Below are 23,699 nucleotides of genomic sequence, written 5' to 3' on the forward strand. Positions count from 1 at the left end.
CACCTTCTGTCACTGTGAATAGCTACCCTTTACTTCTACTCTCTGCTTTCTGTCTTGAAGTCAGCTAGCTATCTATTCTGCTACTTGTTCCCTGACTCCGCATTCTCTGACCTTGTTCATCAGTATATTATGTGGTATCTTATTGAAGGCCTTTTGAAAATCTAGAGAAATGACGTCTACTGCATTACCATGGTCTATTCTCTCTGTTACCTCTTCAAATAAATTCAGTGAGGTTGGTCAAGCAAGACTTTCCCTTTTTAAATCCATGCTGCCTATTCATTATTATATTTTTAGCTTCTAGATGTTCTTCTGTGTTCTCCTTCAGTAGGGATTCCATTATTTTTCCTACCACCGATGTTAAGCTGACTGGTCTATAGTTTCTTGGACATGTTCTATCTCCCTTCTTAAATATAGGTATTATGTTAGCTATCCACCAGTCCTTTGGCACTACACCTTTTTCTAATGAATTAGTAAGTATGTGTCATAAGATCATTAGAACATAAGAATTAGGAACAGGAGTAGGCCATCTAGACCCTCGAGCCTGCTCCGCCATTCAAAAAGATCTGGCCGTGGACTCAGCTCCACTTACCCGCCCGCTCCCCATAACCCTTAATTCCCTTATTGGTTAAAAATCTATCTATCTGTGATTTGAATACATTCAATGAGCTAGCCTCAACTGCTTCCTTGGGCAGAGAATTCCACAGATTCACAACCCTCTGGGAGAAGAAATTCCTTCTCAACTCGGTTTTAAATTGGCTCCCCCGTATTTTGAGGCTGTGCCCCCTAGTTCTAGTCTCCCCAACCAGTGGAAACAACCTCTCTGCTTATATCTTGTCTATCCCTTTCATTATTTTAAATGTTTGTAGAAGATCAACCCTCATCCTTCTGAACTCCAACGAGTAAAGACCCAGTCTACTCAATCTATCATCATAAGGTAACCCCCTCATCTCCGGAATCGGCATAGTGAATCGCCTCTGTACCCCCTCCAAGGCTAGTATATCCTTCCTGAAGTAAGGTGAGCAAAACTGCACGCAGTACTCCAAGTGCGGCCTCACTAATACCCTGTACAGTTGCAGCAGGACCTCCCTGCTTTTGTACTCCATCCCTCTCGCAATGAAGGCCAACATTCCATTCGCCTTCCTGATTACCTGCTGCACCTGCAAACTAACTTTTTGGGATTCATGCACAAGGACCCCCAGGTCCCTCTGCACTGCAACATGTTGTAATTTCTCCCCATTCAAATAATATTCCCTTTTACTGTGTTTTTTTCCAAGGTGGATGACCTCATATTTTCCGACATTGTATTCCATCTGCCAAACCTTAGCCCATTCGCTTAACCTATCTAAATCTCTTTGCAGCCTCTCTGTGTCCTCTACACAACCCGCTTTCCCACTAATCTTTGTGTCATCTGCAAATTTTGTTACACTACACTCTGTCCCCTCTTCCAGGTCATCTATGTATATTGTAAACAGTTGTGGTCCCAGCACCGATCCCTGCGGCACACCACGAACCACCGATTTCCAACCCGAAAAGGACCCATTTATCTCGACTCTCTGCTTTCTGTTAGCCAGCCAATTCTCTATCCATGCTAATACATTTCCTCTGACTCCGCGTACCTTTTATCTTCTGCAGTAACCTTTTGTGTGGCACCTTATCGAATGCCTTTTGGAAATCTAAATACACCACATCCATCGGTACACCTCTATCCACCATGCTTATTATATCGTCAAAGAATTCCAGTAAATTAGTTAAACATGATTTCCCCTTCATGAATCCATGTTGCGTCTGCTTGATTGCACTATTCCTATCTAGATGTCCCGCTATTTCTTCTTTAATGATAGCTTCAAGCATTTTTCCCACTACAGATGTTAAACTAACCGGCCTATAGTTACCTGCCTTTTGTCTGCCCCCTTTTTTAAAAAGAGGCGTTACATTAGCTGCTTTCCAATCCGCTGGTACCTCCCCAGAGTCCAGAGAATTTTGGTAGATTATAACGAATGCATCTGCTATAACTTCCGGCATCTCTTTTAATACCCTGGGATGCATTTCATCAGGACCAGGAGACTTGTCTACCTTGAGTCCCATTAGTCTGTCCAGCACTACCCCCCTATTGATAGTGATTGTCTCAAGGTCCTCCCTTCCCACATTCCCGTGACTAGCAATTTTTGCCATGGTTTTTGTGTCTTCCACTGTGAAGACCAAAGCAAAATAATTGTTTAAGGTCTCAGCCATTTCCACATTTCCTATCAGGCTTGAATAAATTTAATGAAGTATGAGGGGGCTGAATAGCAGAAGTAGAGATACACCAGGAATTTCCTCATGGTGTCTCCCACTTCACCACCGTAGCTTAGTGAAAACTTCGTCAAGGTGCATAAACATAATTTCTGCCAAACTTTTGCTGAATTATATCGGCACTGCAGGAGAATCCCTGAGGAAATTCCCGCTGCTGATAATTAATATACTTGCTTCAATACAAACTGTATATGTTAACTTTTTGCCACAATTTAAACATAAATGTTTGAAAATGAACAGAAAGCATAATTGTTTGTAATTAGTTGATTTTATCAAAAATTTCCAACGGTGAGAGTGCCTGTTAAAGAAACAATATTATTTTATAGGAAGCTGTGACTCTGCTACAGAAGGCTGAAGCTGAGGAGAAGAAACTATATTCATTAAGCACACAACAGCATTCCTCAGATGACAAGAAGCCTGATATTGTACCAGCCCCCATTCTGCTGTCTAGAACAAACAACTCAATGACATTCAAACCAGCTCCTTTTGTTTCCTCGAAAAAGGTTGACAAACTTTTAAAGTATTCTTTTAGACAATGCTGTGATTATTTATATTTTTGCCAGTGCAAAAATGGACGTACTATGTTCGTAGCAGTTGTAATAAATAAGATTTTTCACATTTTTATTTTAGTACTGGTAATGTTTGGTACAATAAAAAATAAATTGGGTAAAAGTAACACATGATCAGGACAGAAAATGCTGAAAATCTCAGTGGGTCAGGCAGCATCTGTGGGGAGAGAAACAGATGTCATCGAACGTCATCGACCTGAAACGTTAACTCTGTTTCTCTCTCCACAGATGCTACCTGACCCGCTGAGATTTCCAGCATTTTCTGTTTTTATTTCAGATTCCTGCATCTGCAGTATTTTGCTTTTGTACAGATGATCAGGATATAGATATTGATCAGAGTCTTTCACTTCAGCTTTCACCAAGAAGGATCGTGCACAAATTTCACTCATGTTAAATGCAATCCATAACACCGACAGAAGTTAGTAAAGCAGTGCAGAAGTAAGAAGGATTAAATATTCATAAGTGTTCTGGGCCAGATGGGCAGCATTATAGGATCCTTAAATAATTAAATGAGAAATTATTGATACTTAGTTTGATATTTTTCAATGCTTCATAATGGCTAGGATAGTGTCTTGAGCACTGGAGAATGACCATTGTAGTTGGCACATAAACTTTATAATTAAAGGCTAGTTACCGTTAATAATGATAGTGGCCAAAATGTTGGAGAGGAATTCTGTGGATGTTGTAAATGTACATGTACATAAGTACATGAGAAGATAAGAACATAGGAAATAGGAGCAAGACGAGGCCATTTGGCCCTTTGTGCTAGCTCCACCATTCAGTAAGATCATGGCTAATTTTCATCCTCAACTCCACCTACCTGCCCAATCCCCATATCCCTTGATTCCCTTAGTATCCAAAAATTTATCAATCTCTGTCTTGAATATACTCAATAACTGAGCATCCATAGCTCATTGGGGTAGAGAATTCCAAAGATTCACAATCCTTTGAGTGAAGAAATTTCTCCTTATCTCCTAAATGGCCGACCCTTTATTCTGAGACTATAAAACATAGAAACATAGAAAATAGCTGCAGGAGAAGGCCATTCGGCCCGTCGAGCCTGCACCGCTATTCAATAAGATCATGGCTGATCACTCCCTCAGTACCCCTTTCCTCCTTTCTCTCCATACCCCTTGATCCCCTTAGTCATAAGGGCCATATCTAACTCCCTCTTGAATAGATCCAATGAACTGGCATCAACAACTCTCTGCGGCAGGGAATTCCACAGGTTAACAACTCTCTGAGTGAAGAAGTTTCTCCTCATCTCAGTCCTAAGTGGCCTACCCCTTATCCTAAGACTATATCCCTTGGTTCTGGACTTCCCCAACATCGGGAACATTCTTCCCGCATCTATCCTGTCCTGTCCCGTCATAATCTTATACGTTTCTATGAGATCCCCTCTCATCTTTCTAAACTCCAGTGAATAAAGACCCAGCTGATCCAGTCTCTCCTCATATGACAGTCCAGCCATCCCTGGAATCAGTTTGGTAAACCTTTGCTGCACTCCCTCAATAGCAAGAACGTCCTTCCTCAGATTAGGAGACCAAAACTGAAAATATTCCAGGTGAGGCCTCACTAAGGGCCTGTACAACTGCAGTAAGATCTCCCTGCTCCTATACTCAAATCCTCTAGCTATGAAGGCCAACATACCATTTGCCTTCTTCACCGCCTGCTGTACCTGCATGCCAACTTTCAATGACTGATGAACCATGACACCCAGGTCTCATTGCACCTCCCCTTTTCCTAATCTGCTGCCATTCAGATAATATTCTGCCTTCGTGTTTTTGTACCCAAAATACTTTATACACATTATACTGCATCTGCCATGCATTTTCCCACTTACCTAACCTGCCCAAGTCACCCTGAAGCCTCTTAGCATCCTCCTCACAGCTCACACCGCCACCCAGTTTAGTGTCATTTGCAAACTTGGAGATATTACACTCAATTCCTTCATCTAAATCGTTAATGTATATTGTAAAGAGCTGGGGTCCCAGCACTGAGCCCTGCGGCACTCCATTAGTCACTGTCTGCCATTCTGAAAAGGACCCGTTTATCCTGACTCTCTGCTTCCTGTCTGCCAACCAGTTCTCTATCCACGTTAGTACATTACCCCCAATACCCTGCGCTTTGATTTTGCACACCAATCTCTTGAGTGGGACCTTGTTAAAAGCCTTTTGAAAGTCCAACTACACCACATCCACTGGTTCTCCCTTTTCCACTCTACTAGTTACATCCTCAAAAAATTCCAGAAGATTAGTCAAGCATGATTTCCCTTTCATAAATCCATGCTGACTTGGACCGATCCTGTCACTGCTTTCCAAATGCGCTGCTATTTCATCCTTAATGATTGATTCCAACATTTTCCCCACTACTGATGTCAGGTTAACCAGTCTGTAATTACCCGTTTTCTCTCTCCCTCCTTTTTTTAAAAAGTGGTGTTATATTAGCTACCCTCCAGTCCATAGGAACTGATCCAGAGTCGATAGACTGTTGGAAAATGATCACCAATGCATCCACTATTTCTAGGGCCACTTCCTTAAGTACTCGGGATGCAGACTATCAGGCCCCGGGGATTTATCGGCTTTCAATCCCATCAATTTCCCTAACACAATTTCCCGCCTAATAAGGATATCCTTCAGTTCCTCCTTCTCACCAGACCCTCTGTCCCCTAGTACATTCGGAAGGTTATCTGTGTCTTCTTTCGTGAAGACAGAATCGAAGTATTTGTTCAATTGGTCTGCCATTTCTTTATTCCCCATTATAAATTCACCTGAATCCGACTGTAAGGGACCTACATTTGTCTTCACTAATCTTTTTCTCTTCACATATTTATAGAAGCTTTTGCAGTCAGTTTTTATGTTCCCTGCAAGCTTCCTCTCGTACTCTATCTTCCCCCTTTAAATTGAACCCTAAGTCCCCCTCTGTTGAATTCAAAATTTCTCCCAGTCCTCATGTTTGTTACTTTTTCTAGCCAATTTATATGCCTCTTCCTTCGTTTTAACATTATCCTTAATTTCCCTTGTCAGCCATGGTTGAACCACCTTCACAAATTTAATTTTACTCCAGACAGGGAATAACAATTACTGAAGTTTATCCATGTGACCTTTAAATGTTTTCCATTGCTTATCCACCGTCAACACTTTAAGTATCCTTTGCCAGTCTATTCTAGCCAATTCACGCCTCATACCATCGAAGTTATCTTTCCTTAAGTTCAGGACCCTAGTTTCCGAATTAACTGTGTCACTTTCCATCTTCATAAAGAATTCTACCATATTATGGTCACTCTTCCCCAAGGGGCCTCGCACAACAAGATTGCTAATTAGTCCCTTCTCATTACACATCACCCAGTCTAGGATGGCCAGCTCTCTAGTTGGTTCCTTGACATATTGGTCTAGAAAACCATCCCTAATACACTCCAGGAAATCCTCCTCCACCGCATTGCTACCAGTTTGGTTAGCCCAATCAATATGTAGATTAAAGTCGCCCATGATAACTGCTGTACCTTTATTGCACACATCCCTTATTTCTTGTTTGATGCTGTCCCCAACCTCACTACTACTGTTTGGTGGTCTGGACACAGCTCCCATTAGCGTTTTCTGCCCTTTGGTATTCCGCAGCTCCATCCATACCAATGCCACATCATCCAGGCTAATGTCCCTCCTTACTATTTCATTAATTTCCTCTTTAACCAGCAATGCCACCCCACCTCCTTTTCCTCTCTGCCTCTCCTTCCTAAATATTGAATAGCGCTGGATGTTGAGTTCCCAGCCTTGGTCACCCTGGAGCCATGTCTCCGTGATGCCAATTACATCATATCCGTTAACTGCTGTCTGCGCAGTTAATTTGTTCACCTTATTCCGAATACTCCTCGCATTGACCTTGAGTTCTGGACTCTCCAGCCAGGGAAAACATCTGCCCACATCTACCCTGTCGAGCCCCTTAAGAAGTTTATATCTTGCAATGAAATCATCTTTCATTCTTAACTCTAGGCAATATACGTGTAAGGAGCACAGGTATCATATGGCACAGTAAACATGATTTTAGAACTGATAGATAATGGGCTAGAAATTCCGGTTGGAAGCTATACACCTGCTTTTACCAGGCGCAAGAGGTTTAAGGACATTCGCTGGGCAAGAGATGGGCGAATAGCGCAATCTCGCCCATGCGAAAGTCCTCCCCAAGATGCGTTGGATCGGTCAAGCCAGAACTTGATAGATCGGGAAAGCCCATTTTTGGTGCATGCGCATTGCGTGCCGAAAACTGGCTTTTGTAATCCCTGGGTCCGTACACACTGCCTTAATGCCTTAATGCCTTAAAAACCTGCTCAAATTCTTGAAGCTGGTGGATGAGTGGAATCCAGTCAATACAGTTTGCTTGAAGTTTCACAAGATGTTGGCACAAACTCCTCACTTGTGACTAGTAGGGAAGTTTATGTCTAATAGAACAGATGACATGCTGTCTAGAATTGCTTGCAAACAGAAGACAGAGGGTAGTGATAAATTGATATGCCCCACTTGTGTAAAACTAACCAATGGTGTTCCACAAGGATCTGTTAGAAACATAGAAATTTACAGCGCAGAGGAGGCCATTTCGGCCCATCGTGTCCACGCCGGCCATCAAAGAGCCACACGGCCCTTGGTCAGCAGCCCGAAAGGTTACATATAAACCCATGAACAATGACAGAAAGGCAAAGAGCACCCAGCCCAACCAGTCTGCCTCACACAACTGCGACACCCCTTATACTGAAACATTCTACACTCCACCCCAACCGGAGCCATGTGATCTCCTGGGAGAGGCAAAAATCAGATAAAAACCCAGGCCAATTTAGGGAGAAAAAATCTGGGAAAATTCCTCTCCGACCCATCCAGGCAATCGACACTAGTCCTGGCCGTATTCTATTCCCTGCAGTACTTACCATTATATCTGCACCGTCCAACAAAAGGTCATCCAGTCTTATCCCAATTACCATCTCAAGATCCGTAATCCTGCAGGCTACTACCACTTTAAGTGCCCATCCAACCATCTCTTAAAAGTGATGAGGGTTTCTGCATCCACCACTCTTCCAGGCAACGAGTTCCAGATCCCCACAACCCTCTGCGTAAAGAAGCCCCCCCCCCTCAAATCCCCTCTAAACCTTCCACCAACCACCTTAAAACTATGTCCCTTCGTACTAGACCTCTCCACCAATGGAAATAGACCCTTACTATCCACTATGTCCAGGCCCCTCAATATTTTGTACACCTCGATGAGGTCTCCTCTCAACCTCCTCAGTTCCAATGAGAACAAATCCAGCCTATCCAATCTATCTTCATTATTAAGATTCTCCATTCCAGGCAGTATCCTCGTAAATCTCCTCTGCACCCTCTCCAGTGCAATCAAGTCCTTCCTATAATACGGCGACCAGAACTGCACGCAGTACTCCAGATGTGGCCTAATCAAAGTATTATACAATTTAAGCATAACCTCCCTGCTCTTATATTCCATGCCTCAGCCAATAAAGGCAAGCATTCCGTGTGCTTTCTTAACCACCTTATCCACCTGGCCTGCTACTTTCAGGGATCTGTGGACAAGCACTCTAAGGTCCCTTTGTTCATCTACACTATTAAGTGGCCTACCATTTAATGTGTATACCCTTTCCTTATTAGCCCTCCCAAAGTGCATCACCTCACACTTCTCTGAATTAAATTCCATTTGCCACTACTCTGCCCACCTGACCAGTAGATTGATATCCTCCTGCAGCCCATGATTTTCCTCTTCATTATCAACCACACGGCCAATTTTAGTGTCATCTGCAAACTTCTTAATCATACTTCCGATATTCAAATCTAAATCCTTGATATATACCACAAAAAGCAAGGGACCCAGTACTGAGCCCTACGGAATCCCACTGGAAACATCCTTCCAGTCACAAAAACATCCATCAATCATTACCCTTTGCTTCCTACCTCCAAACCAATTTTGGATCCAACTTGCCACTTTGCCCTGGATCCCAGGGACTTTAACCTTCTTGATCAGTCAACCATGTGGGACCTTATCAAAAACTTTGCTAAAGTCCATATACACTACATCGTACGCACTACCCTCATCGACCCTCTTGGTTTCCTCCTCAAAAAAAATCAATCAGGTTAGTCAAACACGATCTTCCCTTAACAAATCCATGCTGACTGTCCCTAATTAATCCTTGCCTTTCCTAATGCAAATTTATCCTGTCCTTCAGGATTTTTTCCAATAATTTTCCCACCACTGAGGTTAGGCTGACTGGCCTGAAATTACTCAGCCTATCCCTTTTTCTCTTCTTCAACAAGGATACTATATTAGCAGTCCTCCAATCCTCCGGCACCATTCCCAGATCCAAAGAGGACTGGAAAATGATGGTCAAGGCCTCTGCTATTTCCTCTTTTACTTCACTTAACAGCCTGGGATGCATTTCATCCAGGCCTGGGGAATTATCAACTTTCAAAGCTGCTAAACCCCTTAATACTTCCTCTCTCACTATATTTATTTCATCCAGAATATCACACTCATCCTCGATAGAAGTATCTGCATTATCTCTTTCCTTTGTTAAAACAGATGCAAATTTAAGAACCCTACCAACATCTTCCGCCTCCACACAAAGATTACTCTCATGGTTTCTAATAGGCCCTATGCTTTTTTTAGTTACCCTCTTACTCTTAATATATCTATAGAACATCTTAGGGTTTTCCTTAATTTTACTGACCAAGAATTTCTCGTGCTCGCTCTTAGCATTCCTAAAATGCTTTTTAACTTTCTATATTCCTCTAAAGATTCTAAAGTAAGTATTTATTTTTCCCAACCTTTTTCTTTAAGGGCACATGTTTGGCTTGAGCCTTCCGGATCTCCTCCTTGAATGCCTCCCACTGTTCCGACATTGATTTAGTCACAAGTAGCTGTTTCCAGTCCACAATAGCCAAATCACTCCTTAACTTAGCAAAATTAGCTTTTCCCCAATTCGGAACTTTCATTCCAGGCCTTTTCTTGTCCTGCATAACCAACTTGAATCTGACTGAATTATGGTCACTGGCACCCAAGTGCTCCCCCATTAATATCCCTTCAACCTGCCCAGCTTCATTCCCCAAAACTAAATCCAAGACCGCCCCCTCTCGTGTTGGGCTTGCTACATACTGACTAAAAAAGTCCCCTTGAATGCATTTCAAGAATTCCGCACCTTCTAGACCCTTCACACTAAATTTGTCCCAATCAATATTTGGATAGTTAAAATCCTCTACTATTACTACCCTATGGTTTTTAGACTTCACAGCAATTTGCCTACATATTTGCTCCTCGATCTCCCTCCCACTGTATGTGGGTCTATAATACACTCCCAGCAGTGTGATCGCCCCTTTTTTATTTTTCAATTCTACCCATATGGCCTCATTTGATGATTCCTCCTCACCGCTGTAATAGTTTCTTTAATCAGTACCACAACCTCCCCCTCTTTTTACTCCCTACTCTATCTTGTCTAAAAATCCTGCAGTCAGGAATATTGATCTGCCAAACCTGCTCTTCTTTCACCCATGTTTCTGTAATGGTTATAATGTCATACTCCCAAGTGTCTACCTGTGCTCTTAACTCATCCGCCTTATTCACTATACTCCTTGCATTAAAGTATATACCATTCACCACAGGAAGACCTCCTTGCTTACTACATACTAAACCCTGTTTCCTCTGTCTTACAGGTTCGCTTTCTAGATTCTTGCTATCCAATTTCTACTTGACTTCCTTCCCTTTTGAATTCGTTCTCAGGTTCCCATCCCCCTGCCAAGCTAGTTTAAACTCTCCACAACAACACTAGCAAAACTCCCTGCGAGGATATTGGTCCCGGCGCTGTTGAGGTGCAACCCATCCGGTTTGTACAGGTCCCATCTTCCCCAGAAGCGGTCCCAATGCCACAAGAATTTAAAGCCCTCCCTCCTACACCAACTTTCCAGCCACATGTTCATCCTCTCTATCCTTCTATTCTTATACTCATTAGCATGTAACTCGGAGATTACTACCTTTTGAGGTCCTACCCTTTAATTTTCTTCCTAGCTCCCTGAATTCTTCCTGTAGGACCTCATCCCTTATTTTACCGATGTCGTCGGTCCCGATATGGACCACGACCTCTAGATGGTTACCCTCGCCGCCCCCCAGAATGCCCTGCGTCCTTCTTGAGCCTGGCCCCAGGGAAGCACAAAACCATTCGGGAGACAAGTCTATGGCCGCAGAAATGCCTGTCTGTTCCCCTAACTGTAGAATCCCCTAACACTAGGGCTCTTTTGTTCTTCATCCCTCCCCACTGTGCAGCTGAGCCACCCTTGGTGCCTTGGAATTGGCTCTGGCTGCACTCCCCAGAGGCATCATCGACCTTACCGATATTCAGAAGTGAATATCGGTTTGAAAGCGAAATGGACTCACGCAGGAACTCCTGCGCTACCTGCCTAGCACACTTACTACGTCTGGTGGTCACCCACTTCCCTTCTACCTGCACACCTTTAAGCTGCGGGGTGACCACCCCTGAAACGTGCTATCCACGTAGCTCTCAGCCTCGCGGATGCATCGTATTGACTCCACCCATTGCTCCAGCTCCAAAACGCGAAGCTCGAACAGTTGAAGCTGGAGACACCTCCTTCACACATGGTTGTCTAGGCTGCACGAAGCGTCCAGGACTTCCCACATGCCGCAGGATGTGCACTCCACGGGACTGAGCTGTGCTGCCATCCCTCTAGTTAGCCTTATCTAGTTTAAAATCTACTTAAAGAGAAATAGAGAAAAGAGAGCTACTCACCAACTCACCTCACCGACCTCTGTGGCCTCCCGAACTCACTGACCTCTGTTGCCTCCCGAACTCCCGGCCTCCGAACTCCCGACTCGTCAACCTCACAGGGCCTACCGACTCGTCAACCTCACAGGGCCTACCTACTCACCGACTTCATAGGGCCTACCGACCCGCCGACCTCACAGGGCCTATCGACTCACCGACCTCAGGGGCTACCGACTCGCCATCCTCACAGGGCCTCCCGAATCACCGACCTACCAAACTCTCCAACTCTCCTGGAACTCCCGACCTCTCGGAACTCCCGAACTCTCCCTGTTCTGGGAACCGTGTTGACATGTTTCCGTTGATATGGAAAAGGACGTCTAGTAATATTAAATTGGTTAATACAAAGCTGTGTGGGAAAATTGTGAGTAGAAAGAAGATGGATTATCCTCATAGAGACTTGGGCCATTTAGGTATGACAGATCAGGAAAAAAATTTGGGGAGTTTATGCCATCCATTACCGACATAAAATGACGAAAGAGCGGCAGCTGCCGATCTTTCACCAGCTGGTAGCATGTCCCACAGCGTCCTCGTAGTGCTACTGGTAAGTATTAGCGGCCTGCAAAAAAAAGGGGGGGATCGGTGGCATCACATGCCGATTTAACTTCACCACGGCCAACTTTGACCCAAGCGCTGAGTTCAGCACTGGGGCATAAGCACGCCAGGGAAACCCAGCATGCAAAGAGACTGAGGCAATTTCAGCACCTCTTAAAGGGACGCACACATCAGGCTACTTCTCATGCTTCTAAATTCCAGAGAATACAGGCCCATTCTACTCAATCTCTCCTCATAGGACAGCCTTCTCATCTCAGCAATCAATCTAGTGAACCTTTGTTGCATTCCCTCGAAGTTAAGTGTATCCTTCCTTAGGTAAGGAGACCAAAGCCCTATATAATTGCAGCAAAACTTTCTTTATACTGTAACCCCCTTGCAATAAAGGCTAACATACCATTTGCCTTCCTAATTGCTTGCTGTACCTTCATGTTAAGTTTCTGTGATTTGTGCACAAGGACACACAAATCTCTCAGAATCCCAACATTTACTATTCTCTCCCCTTTTAAAAAATATTTTGCTTTTCCATTCTACCTACCAAAGTGGAGAATTTCATACTTCCCCATATTATACTCCATCTGCCATTTTCTTGCCCAATCACTTAACCAGCCTATATCCCTTTGCAGCCACTTTGCGTCCTCCTCACAGCTCATCTAAGTCATTGATATAGATTGTAAGTAGCTGAAGTCCAAGTATTGATCCTTGCGACACTCCATTAGTTACACCCTGCCATCCCAAAAGTGACCTGTTTATTCCTACTCTGTTTTCTGTCCGTTAACTTATCCTCAATTTGTGTTAATATACTAAACCCAATCCCATGAATCCTAGGGGCTGAAAGTGCCCCTTTCCTTAAGACCTCAAATCGCCACGCTGCAGAGCAGAGAGGCCGCCAACTTTTGGTGGAATGGCCACTGCTAGCCCAATTACCCTCCCGAGTTTTCCCGGCGGTGCCCCGATCCCCCACCTACCGCTCCGCTGCTGCCATCGTGCGTACCGCCGATCTAACCCCCTGATGGCGACCTTCCCCATGGAAAATCTTCAGCCCACCTGGCGGTGCTAAAACAAGCTTTTTCCCGGTGGTCCAGTGAGGCTGGCCTTCTACCACAGCGGTGCAGCTTCCTTTAAAGGGGTGGGCCTACAGACGCTGCTGCCTTTTTAAATTTTTATCAGCTGACTGCCAGGCCGGCCCAACAAATATGCCCCCTAATCTTGTGTAACAGCCTCTTTTAAAAAAAAATTAATTCACAGGATGTGGGTGTCGCTGGCGTGTCCAGCATTTATTGCCTATCCCAAACTGCCCTTGAGAAGGTAGTGGTGAGCCGCCTTCTTGAACTGCTGCAGTCCGTGTGGTGAAGGTACTCCCACAGTGCTGTTAGGGAGGGAGTTCTCGGATTTTGACCCAGTGATAATGAAGAAACATCGATATATTTCTAAGTCAGGATGGTGTGTAAGAACATAAGAAATAGGAATGGGAGTTGGTCATTTGGCCCCTCGAGCCTGCTTCATCATTTAATAAGATCATGACTGATCTGATCTTGGGCTCAACTCCACTTCACTGCCTGCTCCCCATAAGCCTTCACTCCTTTATCGTTCAAAAATCTGTCTATCTCCACCTTAAATCTGTTTATTGACCCCGCCTCCACATCTCTCGGGAGTAGAGAATTCCACAGATTTGCGACCCTGAGAGAAGAAATTCCTCCTCATCTCAGTTCTAAATGGGCAACCCCTTATTCTCAAAGTATGCCTCCTAGTTCTAGATACCTCCACAAGTGGAAACATCCTCTCTCCATCTACCTTGTTGAGCCCCCTCAGTATCTTGTATGTTTCAATAAGATCACCTCTCATTCTTCCAAACTCCAATGAGTATAGGCCCAACTTGTTCAACCTTTCTTCATAAGTCAATCCCTTCATCTCAGGAATCAACCTAGTGCACCTTCTCTGAACAGCATCCAATGCCAGTCTATCCCTCCTTTAATAGAGTGACCAAAACTGTACGCAGTACTCTAGGTGCGGTCTCACCAATACCCTGTACAGTTGTAGCAGGACTTCCCTGCTTTTATTATCTTGCAATAAAGGCCAACATTCCATTTGCCTTCCTGATTACTTGCTGCATACTAAATTTTTGTGTTTCATGCACAAGGACCCCCAGGTCCCTCTGTACTGCAGCATTTTGTAATCTATCTCCATTTAAATAATAATTTGCTTTTTTATTTTTCCTGCCACACTTTTCACACATTATATTCCATCTGCCAAATGTTTGCCCACTCACTTAGCCTGTCTATATACCTTTGCAGATTCTTTGTGTCCTCCTCACAACTTGCTTTCCCACCCATCTTTGTCACATCAGCAAACTTGGCTACATTGGTCCCTTCATCCAAATCATTAATATAGATTGCAAATGGTTGAGGACCCAGCAAATTCTATAAAATCCTAAAAAAAAAAATTGAATCAAAAACATGACTGCATAAATTCTTCATATGCTGTTGCCATGTATTGCACTAGTTACCTTTTGCCAACCGGAAAATGACCTATTTATCCCGACTTTTTGTTAGTTAGCCAATCCTTTATTCATGCTAATATATTACCCCCAACCCTGTGAGCTCTTATCTTGTGCAGTAACTTGGAGGGGATCTTGGAGATCCCATGTGCCTATTACCCTTGTCCTTCCAGGTGATAGAGGTCGCGGGTTTGGGAAGTGCTGTCGAAAGAGCCTTGGCGAATTGCTGCAGTGTGCATCTTGTAGATGGCACACACTGCAGACATGGTGGAGAGGGTGAATGTTTAAGGTGGTGAATGGGGTGCCAATCAAGCGGGCTGCTTTGTCCTGGATGCCATTGAACTTCTTGAGTGTTGTAGGAGCTGCACTCATCCAGGCAAGTGGAGAATGTTCCATCACATTCCTGACTTGTGCCTTGTAGATGATGGAAAGGCTTTGGGGAGTCAGGAGGTGAGACACTCGCTGCAGAATACTCAGCCTCTGACCTATTCTTGTTGCCACAGTATTTATGTGGCTGGTCGAGTTAAGTTTCTGGTCAATGGTGGCCCCCAGGATGTTGATGGCGGGGGAATCATCAATGGTAATGCCTTGGAATGTCATGGGGAGGTGGTTACACGTTTTTTTGTTGGAGATGGTCATTGCCTGGCACTTGTGTAGCGTGAATGTTACTTGCCAGTTATCAGCCCAAGTCTGAATGTTGTCCAGGTCTTGCTGCATGTGGGCACAGACTGCTTCATTATCTAAGAGGTTGGGAATGGAACTATACACTGCAATCATCAGCGAACATCCCCACTTCTGACTTTATGATAGCGGAAAGGTCATTGATGAAGCAGGTGAAGGATGGTTGGGCCTAGGGCACTGCCCTGAGGCACTCCTGCAATTCAGCTCTTTTGTCCATGTTTGGACCAAGGCTATAGTGAGGTCTAGAGCTGAGTGGTCCTGGCAGAACCTGCGCATCGGTGAGCAGGTTATTGGTGAGTAAGTGCCGCTTAATGGCACTGTGGACGACCCCTTCCAATATTATGTTGTTGATTGAGAGTAGACTGATGAGGCGGTAAATAAGAATATAAGAATTAGGAGCGAGAATAGGCCATTTGGCCCCTCGAGCCTGTTCCACCATTCAATAAGATCATGGCTGATCATCTTCCTCAACTCCATTGTCTTGCACTATCCCCATATCCCTTAATTCTCTTAATATCCAAAAGGCTAGACTTTCCACTTCACATCGCCCATTTATGGCCCATATATGCCCCAAAGTGGACCTGAATTGTCCATTTTGAGCAAAAAATGGAAACTAGGTCCAAAATATCGCCCGAAAAACAGGTGCCTAAGTTTTCACTTTGATCACCGAGAAGATCGCCGAAATTATAGCCCGCACAAGGCCCATCCCAAGTTTCAGCATCCAGCATGCACTTTGCTGGGCCGATGCAAGGCCCAAAAGAGTGCTGAGAAATAGTTGCTTTTCCTGGGCCTAAGAGAAGGGAAATGGGCACTACGGACGCAATTATGACTTCAGAGGAAGGGTGGAGGATTAGCTGTGATTTAATTAGAGAGTTGGTTGTACACAGAATATTGGGACAGGGAATATAAATAGATATTAAGACATTATTTTTAGTAAATAGGTTTTATATAATAGAATTTACTGAGAGCTGTAATTTTTCATATAGATATTATTACGTTGTTTTTAGTGAATAGGTTAGAATTTATTAGAAGGTTTTATATATATTTTATATATTGAATTTATTAAGAAGCTTTTACATAGTGAATTTATTTACTGATATTGTTGGAGAGTGCAGATTGCAGAGTACAGTGATTAGATATTGTTGAGAGATTACAATCACACATCAGCACGCGACACACAGCTGCATTTGCCAGGTGACTGAAGCTCTTTACGTTCGTGGAGGGACTTCACAATGACCAGGGAGGCACAGACACTGAGTACTTTTCAGAAAGGGGTTCCACTCGCTAAATGTGGACATTTCAGATGTTAATTTACAGTTGGGGTTAATCAATACTTTCAATTGCTTGGGGTGTCCTTTAGGTCTTGCCTGCAATGGCCTATCATCAGAACTTATGCTTATTTTAGTGTTACTGAAGTGTTACTAAAGTACTCGTATATTAAAAGAATGAATAGACATGGAATAACATCTGTATAGTTGATAACTAATGTAAATAAGAGAGAAGATACACACAATTTATTGTATTGAAGAAATTTTTGTTATTAACAAAAAGGCAAATAAAAATTGAAAAACTATCCCTCCAACCGCATCAACCCACCCTTCCCTCAAATACACAAAACTCTTAAACATTTAACAATTAACAATTTACAACTAACCTTTAACAACTAACAAAAGTAACAAAACAGGAACAAGAACAATTGAACAAGTGAACAAACTGTGAAAAAACGACCCCTCCCTACCTGTGGCCACGTTTCCCTCCAGGTCCAGCCCCACCCCGTGTTCGAACCCCACCCGCCCGTTTTGGTCTACGCAGACCGACACCAAGACGTCGTGCAGAGTGGGACGGGAAGACTTCCTGCCGTGGTGGAGGTGACGGAGCAGAAGCCTGAAGCTCCACTTCCGAGTCAGGAGGAACTGTGTCCTTCGTACTCGCTTGCGTGCTCGGGGTCTTGCTGCAAGCAGACACGACACCTTGGGGTGCAGCGCTGTCTCCAGCCAGCAACGCATGCCGTAGGGCATTGGTTGCAGCTGTCTGCTGCCAAACAGCCTCCAAGGTCTCCCTTGCAGTCTGTGACTGCTCAGAAGATCAGTTGGTGAAGTTCGTGCAGAACTCGCTCCAGGATGCTGGAAACTGGCTCGAGTTCGCAGAGAATCTCGTGAACCCCTGGATAAGGTCGCGACCAATTGCGACTGTCTCCCTGCACAGGGAAATCAAGCTCTCTGTCTGAAAATCCATGGTAGGCGATTGCTCGCCATGCTGACTGGACCTCCGTGGGGTCGGTGTTTGCAATATGACGCGCCTTGGCGTCGCCACTTGCACACTGCTTGGTCCCGGTGCTTCTTCCATCTCAACCTAGATGGCTGCAGGTTGTTGCCCCCCCCACCCCCCCCCCAAAAAAAATCTCATCATCCTCCTCCTCCTCCTGCTCCTCCTCCTCCTGCTCGTCCTCCGCCGTCTCACCCCCTGTGAGCTGTTAGAAGAGGGGTCTGTGAGTGGCACCAAGCAGTACTCAACGGACACTTCACTGTAGAAAGATGAATGAAATCTCTAAACAACTCATAACAATACATATCAATATATTTTAATATTTCAATATCAATAATTTCAATATAATGCAAAACATTGCAATACTTTGCAAAACCACATATACACAAGGGTTCATCAGCGTTAACATGGCCTCACTCGTAGATCAGGCTACATCTAAATTAATGAATTATAATTGCATAACAAATGCGTAACTACGATATTTCTCGTATGTTATTAGTAATGTTTGATACTTTGCCCATTTCGCATTAATCACCAGGCTCAAGGGTGGGCTCGGCCACGCCACGTGTCGTGACCGCATGGCTTTCAGGACCCACCAAGGCAAGCTCCTCGTATGGATTCAGAACGTGCACTTGAGCGGGGCCGCCACCCGTCCTCCTTTGCTCCGCGCTGTTTAAACTAATCTATTTCTGTAAATGATAATTTAACATTGCATGGCATAAGCTACCTTACTTGACAATAAACATTGAAGACTGATTTAAATGTTTAATTATTACATAACATCGTAGTGCATATGAATAATTATTAATATTATTCTAATTATATACAGTAAGTATACAATATATATGTATGATTTTAAATATGACTATTAAATATCTTTTAAATATTAAAATGCAACTTACTCTGGTGGCTGCATATGAATAATTTTTAATACTATAACACGCAACTTAGTATTAGGGTGAATAAATGTAATTGGTAATGGATTTTTTTTTTCATTTAATGTTTTTAAACTTCACATTATAAATAATTAGCATTGAGAAATTTGTTTGCAATTTATAAACATGAAGTAAATAATACATAATAATAATTTATAACCATGAAGTAAATAATACATATGTATGCTTTCAAATATGACTTTTAAATATGTTTTAAAGACATATCAAACTTACTCTGGCAGCTGCCAGGAGGCTGTTCCATCTCTTGCGGCACTGGTCAGCCATGTCGATGTGATAACATCGGCAATCTCCTGCCAGATCCGTCTGTAAGCATGGGGTGGGGGTTTCCCAAGGCCACCCTGTGTCAAGTCCTCCCACCTTGTTGACACCACATTTACAAGTGCCTCATTGGCCTCTTCACTGAAGGCTTTGGGCCTTCTCCTTTCCATTTCCCTTTCCTTTCGATTTTGAATGTGCATGGACATTGCTGAAACGTCTTTTAGGATACCAGATAATAATCAACCGACCAAGTCCTCTCTCCTTCTCTCTCTCCCGCTCTCTCCGACCCTCCCTTTCCTTCTGAGGATGTGCTCTCCAAACGCGGCAAAAAAAATTGACCCCAAAAAAAACATCCCACACATGCGCACAATATCGTTGCTAGGGAAGCTTTTTTTTTTGGACTTCCGTTTCACTTCCTCTTTTTTTGGGCGATCGTGAGATTGCTGAGAAATCAGATCGCCCATTTGACATCGCTGGGGTAAGGCCGAGTGGAAAATCGCAAAAAAAAATGGGCCTTATGCTGGCGATCAGCATGGGCGATACATCACACATTGCTGGAATAAGGCCCATTTTTGGGGGCCTTAGCCACCAAGTAGAAAGTCTAGCCCTATTGATCTCTGTCTTGAATGTATTGAATGACTGAGCATCCACAGCCTTCTGGTGTAGAGAATACCAAAGAGTCATCACCCTCTGAGTGAAGAAGTTTCTCCTCTTCTCAGTCCTAAATGACTGACCCCTTATACTGAGACTGTGACCCCTTGGGTTCTAGACTACCCAGCTAGAGGAAACATCCTCCCTGCATCTACCCCTGTAAGAATTTTGTGTGTTTCAATGAGATCACCTCTCATTCTTCTAAACTCTAGAGAATATATGCCTTGTCTACTCCAATGGCCAGATAGGGTTTGTCCTTTTTGTGGACAGGATATACCTGGGCAATTTTCCACTTTGTCGGGTAGATGCCAGTGTACTGTACTGGAACAGCTTGGCTAGAGGCGATGCTAACTCTGGAGCAGAAGTCTTCAGCGGTACCTTATCGAATGCTTCCAGAAAATCCAAATATACCTCATCCACTGGTTCCCCCTTCTCAACTCTGCTAGTTGAACACTCAAAAAACTAGAATAGATTTGTCAAATACGATTTCCCTTTCATAAGACCGTGTTGACTCCACCTAATCATATTGTGATTTTCCAAGTGCCCTGTTACCATGTCCTTAATAATAGATTCCACCATTTTTTCTACTACTGATGACAAGCTATCTGGCCTATAATTCCCTATTTTCTCCTTCCTTTCTTGAACAGCGGGAATACATTTTTTGTTTTCCAATCTGCTGAGATCATTCAAGAATCTCGTGAGTTCTGGACGATCAAAACCATTGTATCCACTATCTCTGCAACCACCTCTTTTAAAACCCTAGGGTGTAGACCATCAGGTACAGGGGATTTGTCGCCTTTTAGTCCCATTAATTTCTCCAATACTTTTTGGATACCAGTATTAATGACTTTAGGTTCCTCATCTGCATTTGACCCTGGATTTCTCACAATTTCCAGTATGTCCTTTGTTTTTCTACTGCGAAGATGGGCACAAAATATTTGTTTAACGTCTCTGGCATTTCCTTATTCCCCATTAGAATTTCTCCTGTCATTGCGTCTAAGGGTCTCCCATTTACTTTATCTAATCCCTTCCTTTTTACATACTTATAAAAGCTCTTACAATCTGATTTTATATTTCTTGCTAATTTACTCTCAAAGGAACGTTAGCATAGTGGTTATGTTACTGGATTAGGAGTTTAAATTCAGTTCATTAAATAAATCCGGAATAAAAAGCTAGTATCAATAATGGTGACCATGTAACTACTAGATTGTTGCAAAAACCCATTTGGCTCACTAATGTCCTTTAGAGAAGGAAGTCTGCCATCCTTACCCGGTCTGGTATTTAGGTGTCTCCAGACCCACAGCAATGTGATTGACTCTTAACAGCCCTCTGAAATGGCCTAGAAAGCCACTTAGCTAAGGGCAAAATTAGGAATGGGGGGTAATAAATGCTGGCCTTATCAGTGACACCCGTATACCTTGAATGGATATTTTAAAAACTCACTCTATTTTCTTCCTCTTTATCACTTTCTTGGTCATCCTTTGCTGATTTTTAAAGCCCGCCCAATCCTCTTTTTGCACCATTGTAGCTGCTTCTTTTAATCTAATACTATACTTAACTTCTCTAGTTAGCGATGACTGTATCACTTTTCCACTGGAGTTTTTATTCCTCAAGGAGCAGTATATTTGTTGAGAATTATAAATAATTTATTTAAATGTTTGCCTTTGCTTATCTACTGTCATATCTTTTAACCTAATTTCCCAATCTACCACAACCATGGCTTTGTTTAAATTTAAGACCCTAGTTTAGCACATCAGTCTCAAACTTAATATGAAATTGATGGCCGATCTTCTACCTCAACTCCACTTTCCTGCACTATCCCCATATCCATTGATTCCCTTGGTATTCAAAAATCTAGCGATCTCTGTCATGAATATACTCAACAACTGAGCATCCAGCTCTCTGGGGTAGGGAATTCCAAAGATTCACAACCCTTTGAATGAAGAAATTTCTCCTCATTTAAGTCCTAAAAGGCCGACCCCTTCTTCTGAGACAGTGACCCCCTAGTTGTAGACTCACCAGGCAAGGGAAACATCCTCCCAGCATCTAACTTTTCAAGCCCTTTAAGAATTTTATATGTTTCAATGAGATCACTTCTCATTCTTCTAAACTCTAGGGAATATAGGCCTAGTCTACTAAATCTCTCCGCATAGTACAGTACCTTCATCCCAGGAATCAGTCTCGTGAACCTTTGTTGCACTCCCTATAAGGCAAGTATATCCTTCCTTAGTTAAGGAGACCAAAACTGTACACAGTACTCAAGGTGTGGTTTCACCAAGGCCCTGTATAATTGCAGTAAGAATCCTTACTCTTATACTCCAATCTCTTTGTAATAAAGGCTTATGCATCACATTCTATGTTTAAATACATTGTAGGGTCGAACATTAGGTTAATCCAATATGGTATGGCGAGCTTAATAACCTGGAATCATAATTTAGCTAGTTTTTGCACATTTACATTTAAGTATTGAAAGCATGCTGAAAGCTTTTCCTCCCTTTTTGTTGAGGTTTACTGGTATCGCATATTTGGCCGTACTGCAACAGGAACCATTTTCAAAGTTCGGCTGCTGGATTTCCACCTTGAGGGTACAGGGCAAGAGGTACAGAAATAAAACAAAAGCATGTTCCTATCATTGAAGGGCAAATAATGATCATATTATGATATCTAGGGGGAGAAATTCCGAGAGGATGTTTGCGCCTCCCATTTGCCCGGGGGGTAAATGACTTCTCGCCTAGGGCGCGGGGACTGACTTCCGGGAAATTCCACGGGAGTTAGCGGAGGCATTAACCGGTAGCGCCCCACTCCTGCTGGTAGCACACCGGGCCGCTGTGTCATCACCGTGCACAGTGACCCATTTTCGCCCCGGAGCGAAAATTCAGTAGCGCCCCGTGAGGCTGCCGCGGGCGATGTCCGTAGACGCTTTGCAGGTTGCGAACTGGGCGACATTGAGCTCCACTTCCTCTCGGGGGCGGTAAGCCCAATTTAGCTGCCGGGGCGGGACTTCAGCGCCTCACGCAGGAAGTCCCACTTCGCAGCTGGTACCGCCCCCAAACAGGGCGCTCCCGAATTTCACCCCCTTAGTGCCACACAATTTCCATTTAATCATCTTTAATAAGGTATGGGGCAGAAATTGCAGTGTCTTCCACCATGTACGCTGAGCGTACGCTAACCTAATCCTTCTGAAAGGCCCCGCAACTTCTAGGTATCCGCATGCGCTTACACATGTATGAAAACCTGGAACTTGCAATCTGTCAAGGTATGTCTTGGCAGATCATACAAAGCGACTGGAAAATCACTTTCGCTGGCGCAGAGTTGCCCAACAACTGACCAGCAATTGTCTACGTAAGGGTTATTATGAATCTTAAATTAAAAATTAACAATGTTGCTCTGCAATTTCATGGGCATTATCTTTTTTAATTCTTTATATTTTACCTACCAAACAATATTATCACTTTTCACTTTTCTTCGAACTGAAGGTACCAGCATTTGGAGAGTGCTTGCTGAAGGTAACAGGCATCCAAGCTAATGAAAAATACATATTTGCTGTTGCTGCTTATTCACAAGATGGAAAAATCATTGGAAATGGAATAGGAAAGACAACAACGCCAATTCTAGCATATTATCCTCTTCCCATCCTTACAGCATGGACCTACCTTTGTCAGGTAAAGCTAATTTCTATCTGGACAGAAAAGGGGTAATTTTGACTTTATCAGCAACTAATTTTACATCTTTCCCTATTTTTGTTTCCATTGAAATCAATAGCAGGGGGTGGAAAAGAGTCAACCGACTCACTATCACCCATTTTACACTATCCCACAAAGGCAAAATTACTTCCAATGTATACTTGGGAGCAAAGCTGACCAGATACTTCTAACTATCATGCTGACCCCACTGAAGTGTGAATGCTCACGCAAAAGTAGACATTGAATACATTTTTTAAAAATTGCTCATATGAATGTAATAATACCTTGTAGAAGGATTTAATTGTGTGACATAGGTCTCGGCCATTCTGAATCTTAGTGTTATCTTTTCACTGAGGAATAGAAGCTCTCTAATTGACTGCTTCAATACGTCTCTCCGTATCACTGTCCACAATAACATCGAGTAATGTAACATAGTTGAGGTAAAGAATTATTTAAAAACTTCCCTTCCTGTATAAA

General features: G+C 43.3%; 1 protein-coding gene across 9 annotated transcripts in view; it reads left to right on the plus strand.

Annotated features, from left to right (window-relative positions):
* Positions 1-23,699, plus strand: part of cfap54 (cilia and flagella associated protein 54) — a 724,932-nt gene that overhangs the window by 179,837 nt on the left and 521,396 nt on the right. For all 9 annotated transcript variants that reach the window (XM_070897703.1, XM_070897704.1, XM_070897705.1 and 6 more), the window contains 3 exons: positions 2,619-2,795; positions 22,046-22,138; positions 23,016-23,201. In XM_070897703.1, coding sequence (XP_070753804.1) covers positions 2,619-2,795; positions 22,046-22,138; positions 23,016-23,201 — 456 coding nt within the window. The remainder of the gene's footprint in view (positions 1-2,618; positions 2,796-22,045; positions 22,139-23,015; positions 23,202-23,699) is intronic.

The sequence above is a fragment of the Pristiophorus japonicus genome, chromosome 13 (assembly GCF_044704955.1).
Source record: "Pristiophorus japonicus isolate sPriJap1 chromosome 13, sPriJap1.hap1, whole genome shotgun sequence".
Lineage (NCBI taxonomy): Eukaryota > Metazoa > Chordata > Chondrichthyes > Pristiophoridae > Pristiophorus > Pristiophorus japonicus.